The sequence below is a fragment of the Triplophysa dalaica genome, chromosome 5 (genome assembly GCF_015846415.1).
Source record: "Triplophysa dalaica isolate WHDGS20190420 chromosome 5, ASM1584641v1, whole genome shotgun sequence".
Lineage (NCBI taxonomy): Eukaryota > Metazoa > Chordata > Actinopteri > Cypriniformes > Nemacheilidae > Triplophysa > Triplophysa dalaica.
In genome coordinates, this window is record NC_079546.1 from 1535654 (window position 1) to 1557673 (window position 22020).

The window sequence follows — 22020 nt, forward strand, 5'->3', positions numbered from 1 at the left end:
CTACGGGACAACAAGGACTTTCATTCAAGAGATGTTGAGAGCAAACATCAAACTGCTTTGGTACCCACAACACATCCATATCAAAGAATGACAAGTAGTGAAGGTGACATCCAATTTGTAGCTCAAGGACAACGAACACGCAAATAAACAGGTACCGCGTGTCCTAATCAATTTGCCTCTCCCATGGTTCAATGCATTTATGGGGTGGAGGGGGGAAAGTTGAATGTGCAGAACTTTAACGTTGTACTGATAGACCAAGCAAGCTCTAGTCATGTTAACACAAGCTTATAATCTTGGTACGCAGTTGAAAAAGTTTCTCTCTCGAGTTGAAAAAACGCAATTGATAAAGTTAAGATGCATTCAAAAGCGCGTTTTTCTTTCCAAATCCAAAGCCGGTGTTGTCAGCGATTGACTTGAAAAAGGCAAAAGGTAGAAACTTTGAACCATTTTGTGCCTGGCTGTGGGCTTGTTTTCCTGATCTCGCAAACTACCGCTTGCTGCTATTACATTGCTGTTGCTACGCCTGCAGGTGAAGAGAGATTAAACAGCATGCGGTGCCCTTGTAAAGCAGCACAGGTTTTATGGAGGGGGTCTTTAAATATTTAAGGTGTGAGTACAATGAGACAAGAGCCGAAATACAAAATACAAACCTGAAAATCATTTACATTTCATTCGTCTTGTCGGTCTTACACTTTTCTGAACAAAATTTTGTGCAAAAAGGAAGTTAAATGTAGAAATATGACAGCTGTTTGCCACAAGGTGATTGTCGTAGGTTAGAAATAGTTGCTATTTTTCCACCTCTCTAAAAATCACACATACAAGAACCTGCCTTCCGCTGCATAAAATAGCATGTTGCCATTTAAAGACATAACATTTTGTCATTTTCAAGAATGGTACAGTACTCCCCATCTGAACCGAACCATGGATTTTTGACTGTGGCAAATAACGAAATAAAAAATATATATATTGAATGCATAGGTTCTCAGCCCTTGTCACAGTCAATTAAGCTGCCTTGGTAATGAGGCCATTTGCATTGTAAAGCATCCCCCATGTGTGAGGGTTTTAATGGGGACAGGACCTGAGGAGATTAATTGAGAGTGACATTTCTTGAACTCAATTTTTCCCCCTCCGTGTCCTTCACGTCCTCCCTTTGCTTACCTGACTGACAGATCTACCTTTCTGACAGTAATATCTGAAAGACTGTCCACTCAAACCACTCATTGACTCTGATGTTTAATGGGGCAGGATGGTACATTATGCATATGGCTCTGAAACTATAAAAACAGAAGTGCTCAATTTGAGGAAAAAGGATGAACACTTCAAACACAGCTTGCAAACCTAAGAAATATCATATGGGCCCAGGTTATATTTACATTTTAAAGGCCTAACTCTTCATTACAATATTCAGAACTAAAACCAAAGCATCTTTAAAAGTAACTGAAATATAACACTAGCGTAATCTGAACAAACCCTCTATTATTTTTGATAGAAATTCAGGTCATAACAGTTGATCACAAATTTAACATTTTAATTTTAAAAGAAAAAAAAAGATTTCAATTTAAATGTAAAATGCATCCAAATAATGGCATAGACATACTAACAAATTATAATAAAAGCAAAGTTCACCGTCACGCGAGGTATGAAGTACACATGTCCGTAAATTTTCCCAATTCCCATGCCACTTTAAAAGTTAACTTGAAAGTGTGCAAGTGTGTTCGCTGCCATTTCTCTGTCATAATTAACAGCCAAAACACTAGGCTAGCTGAGGGCCATCACATAACACCTCCGGTAATAATCATCTATGAGTATTGAAAATCATTAGATCAGTTAAACACTACTAAGCCCCATCAACTCCACACAAATCAAACACATTATTTACATGGCCTTTTATGATGCAAGCACTGAGCAACTGGAACTTCAGAATATGCAAATTCAGAGCGCCTAAAAAGGTTGGATATCGGTCCGGTGGCAATTTTCCGCAAAGAGAGCACCTTCAAGGGTGGGGGTGGTGGCGGGCCTCTAATGACTTATTTAATATTGTAAGAGAAATGACCCGAGGACCAGGAAGCGCTACATCCCTCCAGCCTGCAAAACAGAAACAATGGAGCCGCCGTAATTGTGACATTACAAGCCGTGGCACAGAGAGGAACAGAGGGGGTTTGATTAAAAGGAGAAGAGGTGGGTGACTTTGTGTAAAGGTCACTGCACACTTACCTGGACTTCTGAACAAGAAGAAAAAAGGAGTATATATAGAAAAAACTCTCCCATGTGATTAGAAACGACTTCCAATATTTTCAGCAATGCCATTAGTGAAATAAGATGGTAATTTCCTGGCAGGCACTTTAACCGGGCAGAAAATGACAGCAGGAAGTGAAAGAGGGGAGGGGGCAGTGGGGTCTTGAACAGAGGGCCGCACAGGTGGGCCTGTGTTGAGGTTAATTGAGAGGTCAACGGGGGGAAAGGTTTGTCAGAGGTCAGAGAAAGCCACCACCCAGTTGGAAAGGCTGTAGTTCCTCTTGACTTACACCATACCAGATGTAACCGCGTGCTCCCTACATAGGACTACGATGTTAAATAGCCCATTTTGTTATCTAGAAATGAGGTCCAATATAAAGTCTAAGTAAGCACTCTGTTTCATTAGTCAACTAGTGTAGATTTTTAACTCCAGTTGTTAATGGTTGTAGATACACCTCAGCCAATTTACCAGCAACTCTTCTAATCTTTAATTCAGCTTGTCCTACAATCCTGAAACTATCGCACACCTTTAAAATCTCTCTTGAGAGACAGCACAATTTGCTAGGGCGGCTGCGATGCTAACGATACACATTATTATCCATCCTGAACCTCATACAGGTAAGTCAATTACAGCATGCCTGAATGCGACGGGAAACAGCCCAGCTGCACTGATGCATGACATGCACCTGATAAACATGCAGACCACGGGCGGCTTCCTGAGAAAATCGTGTAGCTGATTTTCATTGAATAATCACACGATTCAGCATCACAAGCAGGTGCAGATGTCTTTGTCTTCAGTTGAACATTTTATTTATAAAAAGAATTGTAATGTTGATGGTCCATTAACATACAACGTACATACTGAAGACATTAAAACGTCTAGTGCGTACAGAGAAGAAACACAAAATGTTGGAATGAATACAAAATGCATTTACAAGACAGATAAATACGCGAAGCTCTATTCACATTCTGTTGAAAATCTTTCATAATTACGCCACCTGAACTTTTAGATTCAGAAAATGTGTTGTCTTCTTTCTCTCCCTCCCCTTTTTCTTTTAAACAGGCTATTTTGAACTACTTTAGACTATTAGCGTTCTGTCTGGTTGTCTGTAATTGCAATTAGTTCCTGCTAAACACATTTCGTCTAATCCTGATTTGAGAGTTTATTACGCGTGTAATTTTTGTTTTAATTAAACTGTAGGATTCTTTCTCTGAGGAGGAGAGACGTGATTTCACATCAATGCATTTTGTTTGTTCATGTTTTCAAGCTCTTTTCCATAAATCAAGACATTAAAGGCTAATAAATGAGAATGTCTTAAGTTTTGTTTTGATTTTTGCTGACTATTAAAATGAAGGAAAAAAAACTATTTTGGTTATTTAAAAGCCTTTACAGTAACAAAAAACTTGATTAAACATATGAAGTCAAAAATACTTTTGCATATTTGGATTTTCAGTGTAAAATGACCAGCCTTCAGGTCAAAATGAGGGTCTTATCAGAAGACTGACAAGAACTGGTTGGATTATGAAGAGGTAAGATGTCTAGAGGTCAATTAGTTTGTTGTAACCTGTTTAAGTGTAATGTTACGGGTCACTGTTGAATCACAATGTTCTGAGATGCAGTCTGGCAAGTTTGTAACAAGCTCTTTTGACGAGATGAGTCAGACAAATCACATGTGACGTACCAAAAGCGCTACACGCTATGAACAAAAACTGACTGTGTTAACATTACAGTACATAATGCGGTTAAATGCTAACTTTGTACAATTCACAAAAAGGCCACGGGCAAGGTAACCTAGACTACATTTAAAATGACACGAAGCTGGTTTGCTAGTGTATTTTAAGTTATAAAAAAGCTAAATAAAAACTTACGTTTAGGTGGCAACACAACTGCTATGGGAATTCTGGGAACTAGCCCCATGAAGAGACACACACACGTCTCCATTTGTACGTTGACATCTCGCTAAGAGCGCAAATTGTTTTCTGCATTTGCATTCTAAAAGATTTGTACGTCCAGTTAATTAGAGTAACATTAAACCGCCAATACTTTCCACAAAGCTAAATGCTAATATCTTTTGACAATGTTTTCTACAAATTTTAGGGAGTTTTAATGAGGTGAGGTACAGTAGACGCTGCTTTAATAAAACTTAAAACCGGCTGTCATTTAAACAGGCCTCATTTTTTTCAAAAACAGAAAATCCCATTTAACACCCACAAAGACTTGACCTCTGACAGTGTGAACGCGCTATTTCCACCCAAATTACAGTGGTGTGCAAAGCGGACTCTAGTCATGACGTCTGTACGCTTTTAATTTCAACATCTGAGAGTTTTTAAGATGATAAAGTGTGAAATATTTTCAACACAAAAATGAAATTAAAATCGTCAGCAAAGAGATGAAAAGTCAATAAAAATGGTTAATAGGACAGTTTCACAAAAAGACACGTCTGCTACAGTAAAGCATTTAGTATAAAGCGCTGAATATATGATAAAAATGAAAAGTTCACCCAAAAATTCATAATTGTCATTATTGTGCTCACCCTCGTGCTGCAAAGTCAAGAAAAAGGAAATTTTGTCAACCAGTAACAAACACATTTTTATATTTCTTTTCTTTAGAAAACACATCACATTTACTACTTTTATGGTGATTTTTTGAGTTGGCATTAAAAACTACAATTCACTTCACTGCTCTATGATCTTCTTTTGGGTTTTATGAATAAGAAAAAAATACTGAGTAGAGCAACAAAGGGTGAGTAAGGCCATGTTCACACTTGACTTCTTTTTAGACAGGAAACAGCGGACAATGGCTCTTTTTTAGTAAAAAAACACAGCTCGCAGCGTTGAGGTTACAAATAGCAGCCGGCAATGTTTAAGGATAGCATTTGTGCACGAATGCAGCTTAGAGAGACAGGCTTTATAGGCAGTGTAACGGCAGTCTATTTGAATTATAAACCGAGAGCGTCTTTGCTATAACCAATCACATATTTAAAAACTACAATACAAATTTCTCGCTAGGAACGCAAGTGAAAATAAAATGTACATTTATACAAAACTATGCTCCAACGGGCGTTTCGCCTGTCATTTCATTTTTTCGAGCTTGAGGCTTCTCAACCAATCACGTTTCCTCGCATTTTGTTATGGAAATGACAGGTGTCCGTCATTGGTTAGTTGTGAAAAAGGTGCTTGACGTAGGGCATTTTTTTTCAGAAACTTGAACTTTTTTCAATCTCAAAAGATACTAAACTGCAGAAAAAGACACAGTTGCTGGCGTTTAAAGCACTCAGTACAAGATCCTTACCAAAGGATTATAATGTAGAACAGACGCTAGCAGCTTCAAAAAAAAGAAGTGTGAACATGGCCTAAATGTTGACAATTAAATGTTGGTTTAACCTGTCCATTAAACATTAAATGTAGTTTTATACAAGGATATGTAAAATAAGCAAAATCTTTTGGTCCTTTCGTATAGTTTTTGACCTTTACAAGGTCATTTTGAGCTCAGGAACAGATTGTTCACAAGTGTGTTTACAACACACGCTGTAGCTCATATTTTCTTTGACACTTACAGACATGCATCTGTCCTGGCTGTCAGTTCCCTTCTATCAGGGCTCTTATGTAGGGAAACAGATTCCGCAGCATTCCATGCAAATCTCTAGGCAGTCGGAAGACTCGCAGCACGCGTCCATGATGCCACAGTCCATGTCACATGGGCAGTTGCAGTCATCTCCAAGGTCGTCTGCGCAGCAGCAGCAACAGCAGGCTTCTGATGTGCAGGTGCCGCACGAGGCCTGAGTCACCACCATATTGCACAGAGTGAGAAACTCGCAAAAAAGGCAGGCCAGGATGCAGTGGACACAGCAGTCTGCTCTCAAGAGTATTGCAGCGGGTGGAACAAAACAGAACAAACATTTAATACATCAAATCCTTTAAAAACCTAAAAGGTGAAGTGCGTGATATAATACTTCATCCTATCATTGCATAAAAGTAGGTTGAACATCTTTGTGGTAATGTAAAAACAGTGAATATGTTTGGTTTATCTGGTGGCAGATAAGTTACACACTTCACCTTTGACATCAAATGCACAAAGAAAACCCAACCAAAAATGCTATAAAAATGCCAGTCTTGAAAGCTAGAATAACAAAATGATTTTCTGTCGTAAAAATGACAAAGCACACGCATGCAAATGTGAAATTCTCGCAAATCTTATGTCTGTTTGTCTTATTATTACACCATATTGGCCGACAAGATTTCAAGTCTACACTGCTATCGTACAGTTGTTTCTACATGTGTATAACTGTGCGTTTGTGTGGAAGGCGAAGACGGCGGCTTAGCATGAGGAAAAAGAAATCAGAGAAATTCAAAAGGTACGAATTCCACTTTTGAGTTGATTAGTAGCTTTGTGAATAATGGGGTTATTATCATGCGAAAGCACAGAGTTCGTCACGTAGAGCTGATTAACAGCGTCCAAAATTTGCGCCAGGAAATTGCCGTGTTAATGTCGTCGCTTCTCTCATCTCTGATTAACATTTAACCTTCCTTCCGCAGTGCCGCCACGCACAATGCTAAATTACTGTTGTTTTAAGATGACACGGATACACAGTTTTGCTAGAGCACAAGATAGCTGCGGAGGTATTTCTTACAAATGAAATACATGTCATAACCAAAGAACACAGTCTGTGTTAATTCCTATATAGTTTAAACCCACATTTGGTAGATCGTAATAAAACTGCTTGAAGCAAGTTATTTTCAAAATAACCAATACAATACAATTCAGAATAATAACAAATACACTGTGTATCCTGTAAAATAGTAGTTCTATAGAGCAAAGTTAAGGTGAATTAAAAAGCGAAATGAGAAATCTCTTCCAGCCAAATTAAGATTACAGCATCACTTAGCATCACATAAACAGAGCTCGTGCATACACACCAGCATAGAGAATTACCGTGAACCCCTACCATCCCTGACGTGCCGCTCGGACCTCTAATCAACTGTAGGACCCAAACCGCTGTGAAATCACTAGTACGTTGGCATTGGTGAAACACAGCAATGCGGTGTGTATCGTTATTATTCTAAATCATGAATTTGCATGGCTTTCATCAGTCCGTGCTGAGCTGTCAGGGAGCGCAGAGTTTGATTGGGGGGGTAGAGAGCAAGGACAGGGCCTGAAGACCACTGGATGTTCATGTTTGTTTGATCAAAGTGATTTTTTTGTAGGCGGTGAAGCTGACCAGCAGTGGTGCTGCGCAGCCTGGACAGTTTCTGAACATGAAACAAGTTTGCACGCAGGCCCACCAAAGGCTTAAAACACCAGCTTTCTGTAAGGTCAACCGGGTGAACTTTTACACGTGTGTGTCACAAAGAACGCTCGATCCTGCGTTGGAGATGATTGCTTATTTTCATCTTAATCTTACACCAACTATACACAACATATGACATCATCAATTCTCTAATTTGGTTTGTGCAACATATTAAACCATTACATACAATTAAACCTATCCACACCAAATCTTATATTATGTTTTTCTTGTACTCCATTTTTCTTTTTTAATAATTTATTTTGAGAAATAGAGCTACAGTACATAACGTATTCCCTTGGATGTATAATTTATCAGCAGCGATTAGTGTGAATCTTACGGAATGAGAGTCTGTGTAATGTACAAAGGAGACGGGCTGCCGTATCTGAGCGGCAAACCCAACATCACCCAATGAGAGGGTTCATGTTTAATGTCAGCTCGAATGCAGGACAGCCAGACTCGGAGAGGCCAAAAACAGACTCAGTGCCTCGAAGGAAATAGCTTGAGACATCTGGAAAACTCCAAAGGCTAACATCAAAAAGAACAACGGCGTGACATAAAACAAGCTAGAAGAGTCAGAGGCCAGAGAGTGGTGCAGGAACGTTTGGATAAAGAAAGACTGACTGGTGCATGGGTCGAATGTGGCAGCTTAAGAGACCAAACGAGATGAGAAACACGAATCAAGCGAGAGAGAGAGAGAGAGAGAGAGAGAGAGAGAGAGATCCCATGCAGAGTGTAGTTAATTTGCAGTCAATAAGTGAGTGAGTGCAGTAAACTTTTTCCTGATACGCCGGGGAAGCTGAAAACATGGAAAAACCACAGCATCACCAAGCACAGCTAATGACCAAGGAGGCTTTCTTGTGCATCCCGCAGGCTTAATTGAATTTGTCGGAGGGATTTTAGACGAACATGTGTTTGCAACACAACACGATCACAAACACGGCATCACTCAGGGCCTTAACCCTCCCACGAAAGAACAAAAGATCTCTCAATTAGTTGATTTTCTGCTAGGGTAGCTGTTATCGCATTCGGTGACGGTAGCCAAGAACGCGCCGTATCGCAGTCCCCTGAGCTGAGATTTTGTAAAGCTTTATTCTTTAGCTTCCCAGGCTGTTTAGAGGCTAATTTTGCAGGCAAACAGATTATGGTAATCCATGTAAACATTAAAACACAACAGCTTGATGTTTTCCGGGGGGAAATTACTACTTGAGAAAGAACATATTGATTCAGAACAAATAACACACACAAGCTGTAATGAGACTTATTGAACTGCTTACATACCCCCCCACCCTCCAATTAAGATGTGAAAACTATGACGCCTTTAAGGATACACGTTTCTGTTAAATCAGTGGGGAAATAGTACCGTTTGTAACACATACCTCGCAGTAGGTTGCTAGTCGCGCATCACCTTATGACGGTGATAATTTTGTTCTGAAACTTTTCAACAAGGAAAATGCTCACATACTTTCTTGCCTGTATGAATAGCGGCTTGGGTTAGATCAAGTCTTATAGCCTTTAAAGTCGACTAAATACAGTAAATGTGAATACTTGCTAAATTTAACACCTTTCTCTTCTGGGAAAATGGACCAATACTGCAATGACATCCAAAATTCAAGAAATAAAGACACAGCAAGTGCAAGACTTTATGTGCTTGATTCAAAAGGAGTTATGATACAAGGCAAGCGTGATCAAACATTCAGCAGTAAAGCAGCAGCACGTGAGCCAGGAAAGCACCACTGCTATGTAGGAGTGTGTTGGAGAAGCTGGAGAGCCGGTCTTAATGAGAGGGCGCGGTGAGAAAGGAGAGCGATGGCTCCTGCTGAGGTGGGGTTGACACATGGCAGAACCCCCTGCTCTCCTCAGTCTTGTTAAAAGGTCACACCTTGGTGACCGTTACTAATGCACCAGCGCTCTTCTTCATTACTCCCCTCTCCTTACCATCACACCTGACAATGTGCAAGCTGCTTTTTTAAGACCGGCCTTCTGTTTCTCCGTTTCATTTGCAAGACAATACGACACCATAGAATTAAAGAGCAGAGTTAGAGAAATGAAACGCAGCGTTGCATTCACAGAAAAAGAGAAAATAATCGCAGATATTAGTTGAGGTTAAGAGCAGAGATCCACAAATGTCAATGGAAATGGTGTCTATGTACGGAAAGGCGGCGGAGTTGTGTGTATTATGTCACATACCCTCTGGAGTGGAGCCGGGTTTGTGCGAACCCATCGAGCTGCCTTGGCTCTTTCTGCTGCTGTTGCTGTTAACCGATAGGCTCGAGCGAAGCTTTCTCTGCACGCGGTGCGAGACGGGCGACGGGTGTTTTCTGGGCTCTGAAGCGGGGGGGGCTGTGACCCCTCGGGGCGTGCCGTGTCCATTGCTTAGCGCTGTGTGTAGACCGTTCTGCTGCCTGGCAGCCTCTCCATCGCTGGGATGCTGCAGGGATGCTGTTGGCTGGGGCAGAGGCTGAGGTTGGGCTACAAAGAGACAGAGAGATGCTATTTATTAAATGGCATTCATCCACTTAATAATAAAAAAAAACATGGTAAAACTTAACCAACAAATCGATGTCTTATATAAAGTGCACTATTAATTGAACAAAATGCATTCGTTACAAATTTCGCAAAAATGTAAGCAGTGACATCACAGGAAACCATTATGAGCAGACACATCATGCGTGTAGGACACATCTATAGCATGGGATCTATAGAAGCAACAAACATAAGAAAGTGTGCTTCCTGACACAGATTGGATTCACTTGCATTCTTCATACATGTCACATGCGTGTGAAAGTGCGAGCGGCTCTATCTGATGCAACAGGAGTGATAGTGTTATTTAATAAGTAACACTGGCGTGTGTTTCGTTCTGCTGGGAATCCTGCGCTCCTCATGCATCTCACTCCTTTATTGAGTTTCTTTGAATTATTCATTTTCCTGCTTCTGCTCATTTTTTATTTTTATTTTGATTCTTGCTTTTATATCTGCTCGTATTTTTGCAAAAAGCAGCTCAACATTTTGGTGTGGTGTAAGGTATCAGCCCGTTTCTAAGACAGGAAGTGAAACAAGTTTGTTCTTCAGCATTTGGTGGGGGGTCCACACTGACTGTGCAATTATTGTTAACAAGAAGAGAAAATCAGCCCACCTCTCTTCATCCTAGGATGACACAGTTGGGAATGTAAAACAACACAATTAAAAATTAGCTAGTTTTAGCTTTATTAGCCAGCTGTACGTCAACACATATACAACGGCCAGAAAACAGAAATGTTTGAACAGGAAGCTTCATTGGTTACCATGCTAGCTTTATTATGGTAATATCACAAATAGGCAATCTGCATGATGCCACAAAGTTCAGAGCGATTTGTTTTGCAGCTCAATCAATAAATAGCATGTATCAGCTGATGTTTTTCTCAAAAGGAGGGGGGTTAAGCATCTCGCGGAGGGGCACAAGTGAATGACTCCCCTCTTTGCGGGATTTGAACGTAGAACCTTAAGATTTTGCTGCACTAGATTCTAAACCCAATGCCTATGAACCTAATGCACAAGCATCTTGAAGTACCACCAGAACAAACAACAGACAACACTGCAGTCATCTGCCACACTCTGAAAGGATCATAAGGGCCCAACAGAACGCCAACACAATTCAAAAGAAAAAGTTCCCCCTCTATGAAATATACATGATGCCTTCAACCTAGGCTATGATAGGTGATAAAAATTGAATAGGTGCTCTAACCATAAAAACAAGCATTGTATCGCAAACATGATCGTATACAGGCAGACAGGTCGCATTAAAATACCATGTTGTGGTCGGGAAGGGAGGCAGGGAAGAAAGAAAACAGTCCAAATTGGTCTTCTAACCGCTCTGCTTCCAACATATCAACAACTGTTGAGAGTGTACATTTGTAGTTGAATAATACATGGTATTCCTCTACACACTGTCAAACACATCACAGGCAAACAGGGGGCGAGTGCTTCTTGACTGTCTAAGCTGCATCCCAATTTGGTCCCCTGGATCTGACAGCCTCAAATATCCTGGGAGCATTTTTAAAAGGCCAGTGTTTGATGGATTCATGAAGAACACACAAATATAATTGCCATTTGTCACTGAGCGTTCGGCGGACGCCCCGCACAGAGACGGCGAGTCGGGACGCCCGAGAGACACGCCGCGCCACCGTGGCGTCGCTCTCTATGTAAAACTGTGGATAAACACCCCTCGCCTCGGTGTCACAGAAAATAGCTCCGCAGGAAGAATTCAAAATTGTACCCCAAAGACGTGGAGCGGAGCGTGGCGGACCTCCCAAGAACGAATATGTATGAACGTCAACGGCGTGGAGCGGCATAAACAAGACGGCGAAAATTCGGTCAAGCAGGAAGATGTTGTAGAGAGGGTGAGAGAGTTCTCTCATTTACGAAGCTCTCTATGGAGACATGTAAAGAGAAGACAGAAAAAAAGGAAAAGTAGGTCCCTGTATTTTTTGCAGCTCAGGGTCTTTTAATATTTCATTGTGAGAGTGGAGCTGTTTGCTGTGGCCCATTAGGACGCCCATCAAACGGAACATGCATTAATTCACTTGTCAACTCACGTCATGCAGCTAAACAGCCCCCATCAATTTCTTATCATCGTCTTCTAATAGCCAACAATCATTATCTGGTACAAAAGAACTGGCCTGTGAAAAAACTAAGCACTGGTCCAGGCTGGGGTGTAAAACTGCTAGCTAAAAGTTAAAAAGGTCTAACACGTAGTTGAGTGAAAACATGTCTTGATATGGCTTTATTTTTCATAAACCGAAGATATAGTTTAAAACATGAATAATGTACGATTCTGTCAGGGGTTTTCAAAATACAGTGTACCTCACACATATATTAGATTTCATTTTGAATGACAGTCTCGGAGGATGGCTAATATTAAACCTCAGCCTAACTTTTATATTTTTAAAAAAACTGCCTGGAAAATTTCTAATAAAAAAAACAAGATTTATAAAATAATCCCCACACTATGATTTCTGTATTAGAATTTGTTTAGCTCGGCGTTTATAATATGAATGCAACACAAATACCTGTTTAATGCTCCATGGGCCCGTCTCTCTGATTGAAATGCTAATTTATAAATGTGCACTGACCTACCAAGAGAGTTCCCACAATCTCCCCAAACAGCCCGGGGTGGCATTTCTCCTAACAAACACCTATGGCAATCTGGCACCTTTCAATCCAAAGCAATATACTCTCGCGTTTGAAATTATGTCCCGTATTTATAGAAACAAAACCATGGGAATTTGGTTGCGGGGCGGAAAAAAGTAGAATGGATATTATTAAAAAGAGCTCTGACGGAAAATATCCTTCAGCATATTAAGGATGTTTACAGCCTGACCTTCAAACTTTGTGGCAAGGTCTTCATTGCTGAGAAGAGAAACGGGATTTGGAAGTAAAAAATATTTTTCACTTATGGTCTATCGCCCAAGCTGGATTCAGTTTGGACGCTTTCTCCAATTTTATGAACCTAAAGCGAGAAATTATAAAATTAAAGGTGACGAATTTCACTTAGGTGCCAGGTACAGCCGTATCATTCTTGAAATAGTTTCATGCGCAACAGCTTTAGGAATATTTTTAGTTCAGTTATTTCAACTTACGAGTGTCTTTTATGGTCTTATATGAGACCACTCATATACTACGTGTCTTGATCACGGTAATTGCCCTGTTCTTTGGAGCCGCCCCAAATGTCACATGCCATAGCCGTTTTAACTCTATTATGGCACCTCCTCCGGTTTGCTGGCGCCCTGCAATATCTAATTTCTCAGAGACACCGTAGCTCATTTCTTTTTTTAAACTCATTTCTAGTAGAAGATGAATAGGTAGTCACTATTACTCAGCTTTTTTGTGCTACTGCACACTTTTAATTCTTTCCGACAATCATTTAAATTTGCCTGTTGGAATGAAACCTGCCGTAGAGATGTGACACCTGAGAAGGCGTTTAATATTCCGGAGTCGCTCTCTTTCATAGTCATTCGCTATCTGCCTGGCTCTCTCTCTCCCGTTCTCTTATTCCGTCTCTCCATAACAATGACGAGCCGAGCCGGGCGTCTGGGATTTACTAATTTCAAATTTAGTAATTTGGCTACTGATTGAGTGGAAAAAAAATAACCCCTTCGGACCTTGTTCTGCTTAATTACGTTTTATAAGACAGCCGGCAATTCGAAAGACAAGGAGAGAGATTGCGAAGGCTCTGGCTTTTCATCAATTAAACTTCCATTTCCAATCTGCATTTGCTGCTTTTGACATGCTAGCTATTAAAATCATTTAAACCCTCCAAAAAACCCTCAATCCACTGTAGAAGAACCACTTCTGGTTCAGTCACATTACAAAATAGGATTTTTGTTGCTGTTGGGAATGACTGTACATTATCCCTTACATAAAAGCAGAATTTGAGAGTCACAGTATGTCATTCAGTGCCACTTTTCTCACTTCCTCCTCCAGTCGAAACTTGCGACAACATTTACAAAATCAGCATCTGTGCCTACTATCCGTTTCCATCGCGTGGGAACGGAAGAATGCAATAAACGCAAAGCTCTTCAGAACTGCAGTTATAAACGCACATCTTGCACAGATTTAGCCGTTTTACACAGCTACCACATTTTCTAGAAAGATCAATTATGACGTGACTCAGACCGAGCCTGGGGGAATTGCCAGACTTCATACGTTGAATAGTGCTCCACCCTCCCTCCCGATGCCTCAAACAAAAACCAGGCAACACAGACGTGAGAAGGCTAGGATTTCGGTTACATTTGTGACTCAAAGATTCCAACAAAACTAAGAAAAACAAGACTGACACAAGAGAGTGGACATCTCTAGAAGCCATTCTAGTAAGAATAGGTTTTGACGGTGCGGTAAACTAGTACTGACTATTAGTAAACTAGTCATTCGGGTAACCCACCAACTAACAGTTTTTGAAAACGTGGTTTTGCGTATCCGTATAGAGAACAAGGCTGGGTGCTGAGTGTCTTCGATCACAGTTATACGCCACAGGCCACTGGGAGAGTTTATTTAAAAAACTATATCTATAGACAAGGTTCCTTTATTTGCTCAGTTTCAATCTCAGCATTAACTGCACTAATGTGACAGCTGTGGGTCACTGGACTCTGTCTTCGGGATGCCAATCAAGACCTTAAGCCCAGGAATCAGGCTAAAGGACAGAGGTGCTCGTCTTTTTCTGAGAGGCTGTTTAACGGGAGACGGCCGTATCGATTTTAGCTGTGGCGGGGAGCGCCGTCTGAATGGAGTCGGTTGGTGGCACCCGGTCACCCCCGAGTGATCAGAGGCCTGTCGGAATGACCTACCAGAGGTTCGGTGAACCTGCAAACATACAGGGCAGGGGAGGGCCACATCACCAGAGATCACTGTAATAGAATAGGGGTTTAACCTTAATGTTGAAGCCAAAACCCTGTTAGAGCGCCAGTAATCCCTTCTGCTCAACTCTCATTTTAGGAGTTTTTTCTGCCTTTCTCAAGAAAGCTGCGTGTTGGTGTTTCTTTGAGAATCATTGAGATCAAAAGGAATAGAAAAATAAACCTCATAGACACTGTAAAGTAAATATAAATCAGATTGAAATGTAATAAAGAAGTGATTCTTATTTCTTATGACACTTCCACTGCATTTTTTTGCCCCTAATCTACATATCAATTACAAACAGACGACAATCACCAGTTTTTTTCTTTTGCATTGTTTAAATCACAAACGACGTTTTCCATCCTGCCCATCCTACCACAGAAATAACATCAAGCTGACGGTCAATAAGTACAATCGTAAATGCCAATGTTGTGCTAATCCTATAGTTCACAGATGTGTAGATCACCTCTTATCTGAGGTTATTTAAATAAATTCAACACACAGAACTCCAAAGGTGCTCGAGCGCTTGTGAGCGTGTTAATTGAAATGCTGGGAATTTTTCCATATGAAATATAGCTACACCAAGACAATGAGGAAATAATTAGCATGAGGTAGAATCACAATGGCCATTTTAATCAACCCCTGCGCTAGCATTTCACCCTATTTATTCCAGTTTTGATTCCATGACCCACGGCTAAGTAATCACTTGAAAATTACTCTTCTGTTCTAATGGGCTCTTGCTTCTGCGAAACACGTGGTCTGAAAAATTTGCATCTTGAATCAATCAACTCTCGGACCAAAATGATCAAAATCCAGGCACTCAATGCAGGTGAAATGCACAGAAAGGTTTATGGTGTGCTGTGTGCTTCTTGAAACATAAGAATAGAATGCAGTGGTTGCATTTTAGCAATCTAGTAAAACAAACAGCCAAGAAGTGATCATGTCATTATTATGTTTATACTGTTCTTCACAGTATGTACAAAAGTCTTATTTATCCAACCTTAACACTACTCTGTTCACAATCAACAAATACCTGAATCACATGACAAAAACCCAGTCAAGATACTAAAATTCCAGACATAAACATTAAAAAAAATGTCTGCCATGCTAGTAATCTGTGATGAAATGCTTCTTACAAGTCATTACAAAACCAGCTTTGACCAATTTGGCATTCAATGCAGATATGGGCCGGAAACACACTCAGATGGGGAACTCCCAGACCTCACCAATGTAAAACTAAGCAGTAATGTATGCAAGCAGTCCATAGGAACGGTTTTATCCTTATAACTAAAAATGTGCTATTTAGGAATTTAGACCATTTGAAGCCTTTACAGTTTCTTAATCTGGAGCTGCCCATGTGTGCACGATCGGTCAATGCTGAACAAGGCTGTTTAATATCTAAATGCTTTATTCTGAAGAGAAATTAAAATGGAAATATGATATAACAAGATAAACTGCTGTAAAGTCGCCGGCCAAGCTGACTAGTGACTATCTATCAATTTCCTGCTCTGGGTTCTAAATATCACATCATATTTTTCAATCTAATAAGTGCGCTGCCTTACGGCCCTGTTCTGTCCGTTCCTTTGGCATTACGTGAAGACTTCTCAGTCAGCATCATTTCCTTAGACATTCTCCAACAGCATAACCATATTAAAATCTTAAAGAGTGAAAAGTTCTGTAGTTGGTCTATTATGAAACTCAGGAGGTATACCATCGTTACTTTTTTATGAACCAGTAGCATACAGTGTTAGCACAACTACAATTGGAAATCTCAAGTGTTGAGTATAGACTGAAATAATGATATATACTATAGTATATTGCAATTTTCTTCATCAGGAGGGTCTGCGTTGTCCACACAGCCTGTCCGTGTACACATACAGCACATTCCCAAGACAAATGTTGACAGACGAGGCCAAAGTACGACATTCTGCACATGGTTCGAGCTCACCCATCGTCCGATGCCAATTTGGTAGTCATCGCCCAAACCTACATACAAACCTTGATACAGATCACATATAAGAAGCAGTAGAAAGAAATGTAACTGTAACCAAGTTACTGTGTTCAAAACAAACAAGAACCCAGCAAACAGATAAAACAAGTTGTATGTTGCTAATAACACTACACAATAAACATGGCATGCACATACTAAATATTTTGTTTCTAAAAAAGGTCAGAGCCTTCTTATTTTCCATCTCCTGAAAACATAATTAAAGGCAGCCGGTGTTTGTAAAATGTAGGTTTTTATCTCCAAAGAAAGAAGAGGGAAAGAGAAACATAGAATTAGAGGATTCCTTAGGCAAACTTGCATCTCGCATGGAACAGGTTTCTTATACGGTCCACTAGATTTCCATAACACGGCACTGTGGGAAGTGGGTGTGTCAACAATTTTCCCCTCCAAAAACAAGTGGTGCGAATGTTCCAATCAGATCCTTTGTTCTAAATCTTTGTTTCCTTAATTATTTTCAAGTGACCCAGAGATGAGTGAGATTTTCCACTGCTCTATTGCCATTTGCATTTGACAATTCCATAGTTCAATAAATAGACTAAGCTAACCTGGATCTCACATGCTAAGCAGCAACCTCTAAAACGTTATCAAGTGTAACATTTTTAGAAATCACAAGCCTGTAAGAACAGCTCGTAAAACTTTCTATGATGCAACTTTACGTTTTATCAGGTAAGACATCTTCCATTTCACTACATTAAACGTTCCCAGCTGCGATTTTCAGATTTGAGCCAGGCAAGGCCAAACCACAATAGGATGTCCTTCCAAAAAAAGCTTTCAAGACTTTGGCTGTATAACAGAAACGTAAATCATTATCTTATGTTATTGCTATTCATTTTAAACTTTCAAATGCAATTCATTCTCTCAACCCACATATACTACCACGTAAATGATTGACGGTTTTAAAACACCTAAAGCATTATTGCGCCGAGGAAGAAAAAACTCATACAGACAATCTTAATTTCAAATCATCACAAACCAAAGGCGTAGACTATCAGCATTGCGGTAAACAGTGATAGAAAGTTTGGAATCAATCATGGCACTAAATGATGTACAGATTAGATTATTTTCCAGATGTAAGCTTCGGTTTTTAATAGCGCAGAACAGTAAAAATGCTGACAGACATCGATATTCAAGCAGATCACTGCAAATGTGGCTGGATCACAAATTGCTTTAAAGCTTATGGTAAAGTACTACAGGCTTGAACAAGGAAACACTTGATACTAGACCAGTTTTATATAAATTGCATTGAATGATAATCTAAAACATCAAAGTTCCAGACGAGAACCCCTCGATTCATTAATGATAAAAAAATATGAGACATTGCATTTGCTAACGCTGCATAAAAATCAGCTATGGTCCTAGCTAAAAATTATTAAAACAAAACTAACTAGAAAACTACGATCAATGATGTAATGCATAGATGTGTATCATGACTAACAAATTAGTCATCGCTTACTTCTAACAAGGTCCTCATGGGTGTTGTTCTCCTCGGTCATGTGTCCCTGCTCATATGAAGTTTGATCTCTGGGTAGTGGAGATTGTGATGTTTCCGTAGTGTCTGGGCATTTATCTGGACAAACAAACAAATGAACATTAGCAACAATTAGCCAGACAAAAACCCATCTGCTAAAGTGAACCTTTTTTAAACATTTGCTCAAATTCCTATCTTCCAGAAATCCAAGCATGCAAAAGGCAAACGCTTGGGTTAATATTGGCTTGCATCTGCATCATAAAATAAAAAAGTAGCCCTAACTTGCCAGATAAAACAGATTCCTTTGGTGAACAGTTGCAAAACTGTGTGGGCGGATCAGGTAGGCCAAGTCCAGAACTCTGGATCTCATTTTGTGGATTCTGCACTCGGCTGCACAATACCTGCCAAAGCTTTTACAGCTATAAAGACTGCATAAAAACACCTTGAAGCCTAAATTCATACTTCCGATCCCATAGTCAATATGCATTCTGATCCCACAAACCTCTGAATCTATTGATGTTATCTGTTACATAACTGCTTTTGCTCCCGTATAGTAGCAGCCTGCCATGTGGACACATAATGTCAGTTCTTTGCTATCGTCAAAGCATTCCTGTCATACAGAATGCTCTGTACTGTCAAACGACATACTGAAAATGCATGTGATTGTGCAAACAGAAATACGTTTTCACTTTTGGTAACCCTACAGTTTAGTTCTGTTTTTTCTTAAGCTTAGTACAGCGCATTTTGGGACAAGATCAATATGATACAGAAGCTCTAGATACAAAGATTGATATCACTTCATTTGGTCCTGAGGCTGATGAATGGAAACTCTTTATCCTGCCCATGACTCCTCAAATCGCTTTGCACATACAGTACCAGCAGTCTTGTGATGCATCGCTGTATTTAGTGATTACAGTTTGAAATAAATTGGTCTATTCTCGCAGCATACACCGTCCCCGGGGAGGGAAATCCAGTCTTAACGGAAAGATTCTGAAGGCCCTACAAAAATCCATTTGTCACCAGAGCTTGTGATTGCTTACTTTGTCCTACTTTGCCATTTTTTGACAGTGCTATAATGATGCTCGGTATAAATAGGATGGTTAACGGTTCAGTGCCTAAGAAAAAAGGGGGAAGGGGGCAAGCTTATTTTACATGTGATAATCTCACAAGAAACTAGAAAGTTAATTAAAAACTATAATTGGAAGTGGTTCCTGCTAATAGTTACCAAGGCGCTCCTTCTTTATTGGGAAATTATGAAAACATTATCATGCCTACTGGCACAACATACATATGGGGAATCTGTTTTCCAGTTGCCATTTATGCAAGACAGTCACCAGCCATAAATACACACAAGGAGCTTTTTAGTCTGGTTTACAAATACACAATCACTGACAATCCTTAATAATAATAAAACATCATTCATCATAGCTCACAATGCATGCCATAAACAAATGAATCCATGGCAAAGTTACAAATGAATCAAAACTATCTTACCTTTTAAACACAACGTTAACTCAATAAAACATTGAGTATGAGATATTAAAGATTACCTGGTGAGTGTGTCAGAAGGGGATTTGTTCCAAACTGGAGCTTTTTTGGCCCTTCAGGCCCCTCCGGAGGTAATATGGTGTCCGAGGACATGAGCCAGACTTTTGTGTAGATACCAAACACACCAAAAAAAATCCCGCTCCCCTTCACGATCACGAGTTGCAACTACAAGACAAACGATTGATGTGTTAACACTTTAAATGCAGCGTCAGAGGTAAACAAACAAGCGCGGTAAATGTGTTGCTCGCGGGTGACGTCATCTCGCGAAATGCCGTTAACTGAGGGGAAAGTTTTGCTTTCTTTATTTCGCTCTAACAAGTCAGAACTACCCAAAAAACGAACACTTCAACAATGAAACCCTGCAAATATAGTTTTTAAGTGTTTATCGTCTGCTTACAAAACAAGTTAAAGGATGAGTTCGGTAACGTTACCTTTCAAACATTTCAACTCCCAAAGACGTTCTTCGCATCCTTTCTCGAAGCAAAACGACGTCCCGTTGGGAAAAACTTTCCTTTATTGTCTTCCTTCAAAGCCGTGTGACTTTTCAAACTCTTCCTAACAACTGTTGGGAATGCCCTGTCAGTCTGGGAATAATGAACTTGGGCGCGAGCGTCCCACGCGTGCCTGATCTGCTGAAAGTTACAGCTGAAACATTTTTCATCACATCCGGATTCCGCGGCCGCGCGCGTTCCCGCCATATGAACACAAGCAGCAGCATTCAGAGAGCAGCTGTGCGCGCGGGCATGTGTGCCTTATTTTGGGTGACAGATTTGTGCCTGAAAGTGAGCAAACGCAGACGAAAGCTCTCATTTGTAAACGCGTAGTTTTTCTTGTGTAAAGTGCAGAAAGTTTTCTGCTAGTGTAGGCAAAGACTTTTTTCCCAAGAAAAGTGGACTTATCTCATTTTGACTCTAGAAAACCTGTGTATAAAACCTGTATATTTGATTTTCAGATAAGTTTTATTATAAAAGCATATTGGTTTGTATATATACGCATTATGCATATACGTATATATAAGTAGTATGCAATGATATATGAAATGATGGAATATCTGTATTTTAAATGCATTTATCATATGACGAGCTAAATCGTGATAAAAGTGATGAAATACAAACAAAAAGAATACTTATGAACTAAAAATGGCCTTGCAAATTGATTTTTTATCTCTTTAAACATTTATTCTGAGGTGCTTGCCTCGGTTTGTAGGTAAAATAACAAAATATTTTCTCTCCAAAGTACTACGGGCAGCAGCTGATGCTGCTTTAATGGTGGAAATAAAAATGAATTCTAACTAAAAATCTACTAATTTTGTTTTCTATGTAAATGGGTTCGTTCAAGGTTTATTAAAACAGCATAAAGCCTATTAGACTTTATAAAACTTTTACATTCTCATCTGTCTGCACACACACACAAATAGCCCTAAACTGATTCAGTCCATTCTTTTGGTGGCCTTGCTGCTGGATAAAGCCTATGAGCATGGAAATGATTGATGTGGAATATGCCCTCCTCATTGACTGGGTGAACTCCATTTTCTGCTCCTAATACAGAAATCACTCCAGGTCTGTGGCATAATGATTTACGATGAATCTGTGTCAATGTTGAACTCACAAACCCCACCTAATCCATCTTGCAGAGACCCTCCTCGCTGCCGAGAAATGCTGCATTCTCCATTTATAAGCGTTGAATCTATTACCCCGTTGATTGGTAATAACTTTCGGCCTTTTGCGCCCCTTAGACGGTAATTACTGAGATACTGATGCTCTTTGAGACCCCACGTTAAAGGTAAATTCCCTATCAGCCGGGCTAAGCTGACCCCTTGCTTTCAAAATCACCCGCGTGAAACTTAAAGTTACAAAAAGCACAGCGTTGGAAGAAAGTGCTGCCAAAAAAAACCTCTCATTCACATTTGAATATTTTATTGCGTTCAGTTCACACGGGAGAGCGTCTCGTTGCTTTCCTGTGTATTCCGCGCTGACACGGCTGACAAACATTTATCTTGTGTTAAATCATGCGCTTCTGAGGCGAATAAGGAACTGAAGTCACGGGGAGTGTGTCGAACCGTCGTGTCACTGTTGTGTCAGCAAAGCATCCGTCAGAGTCACATT

General features: G+C 40.0%; 1 protein-coding gene across 1 annotated transcript; it reads right to left on the reverse strand.

Moving 5' to 3' along the window:
- Window positions 1–1217: 1217 nt before the first annotated feature.
- On the reverse strand, window positions 1218–20586 carry mdfic (MyoD family inhibitor domain containing). Its single transcript, XM_056748707.1, has 5 exons — window positions 20347–20586; window positions 19918–20080; window positions 18353–18466; window positions 9711–9992; window positions 1218–6088 (listed from the first exon to the last, which is right to left on the reverse strand). The coding sequence occupies exons 2-5, from the start codon at window positions 20006–20008 to the stop codon at window positions 5838–5840; spliced, it is 738 nt and encodes a 245-aa protein (XP_056604685.1). The 5' UTR covers window positions 20009–20080; window positions 20347–20586; the 3' UTR covers window positions 1218–5837.
- Window positions 20587–22020: the final 1434 nt, after the last annotated feature.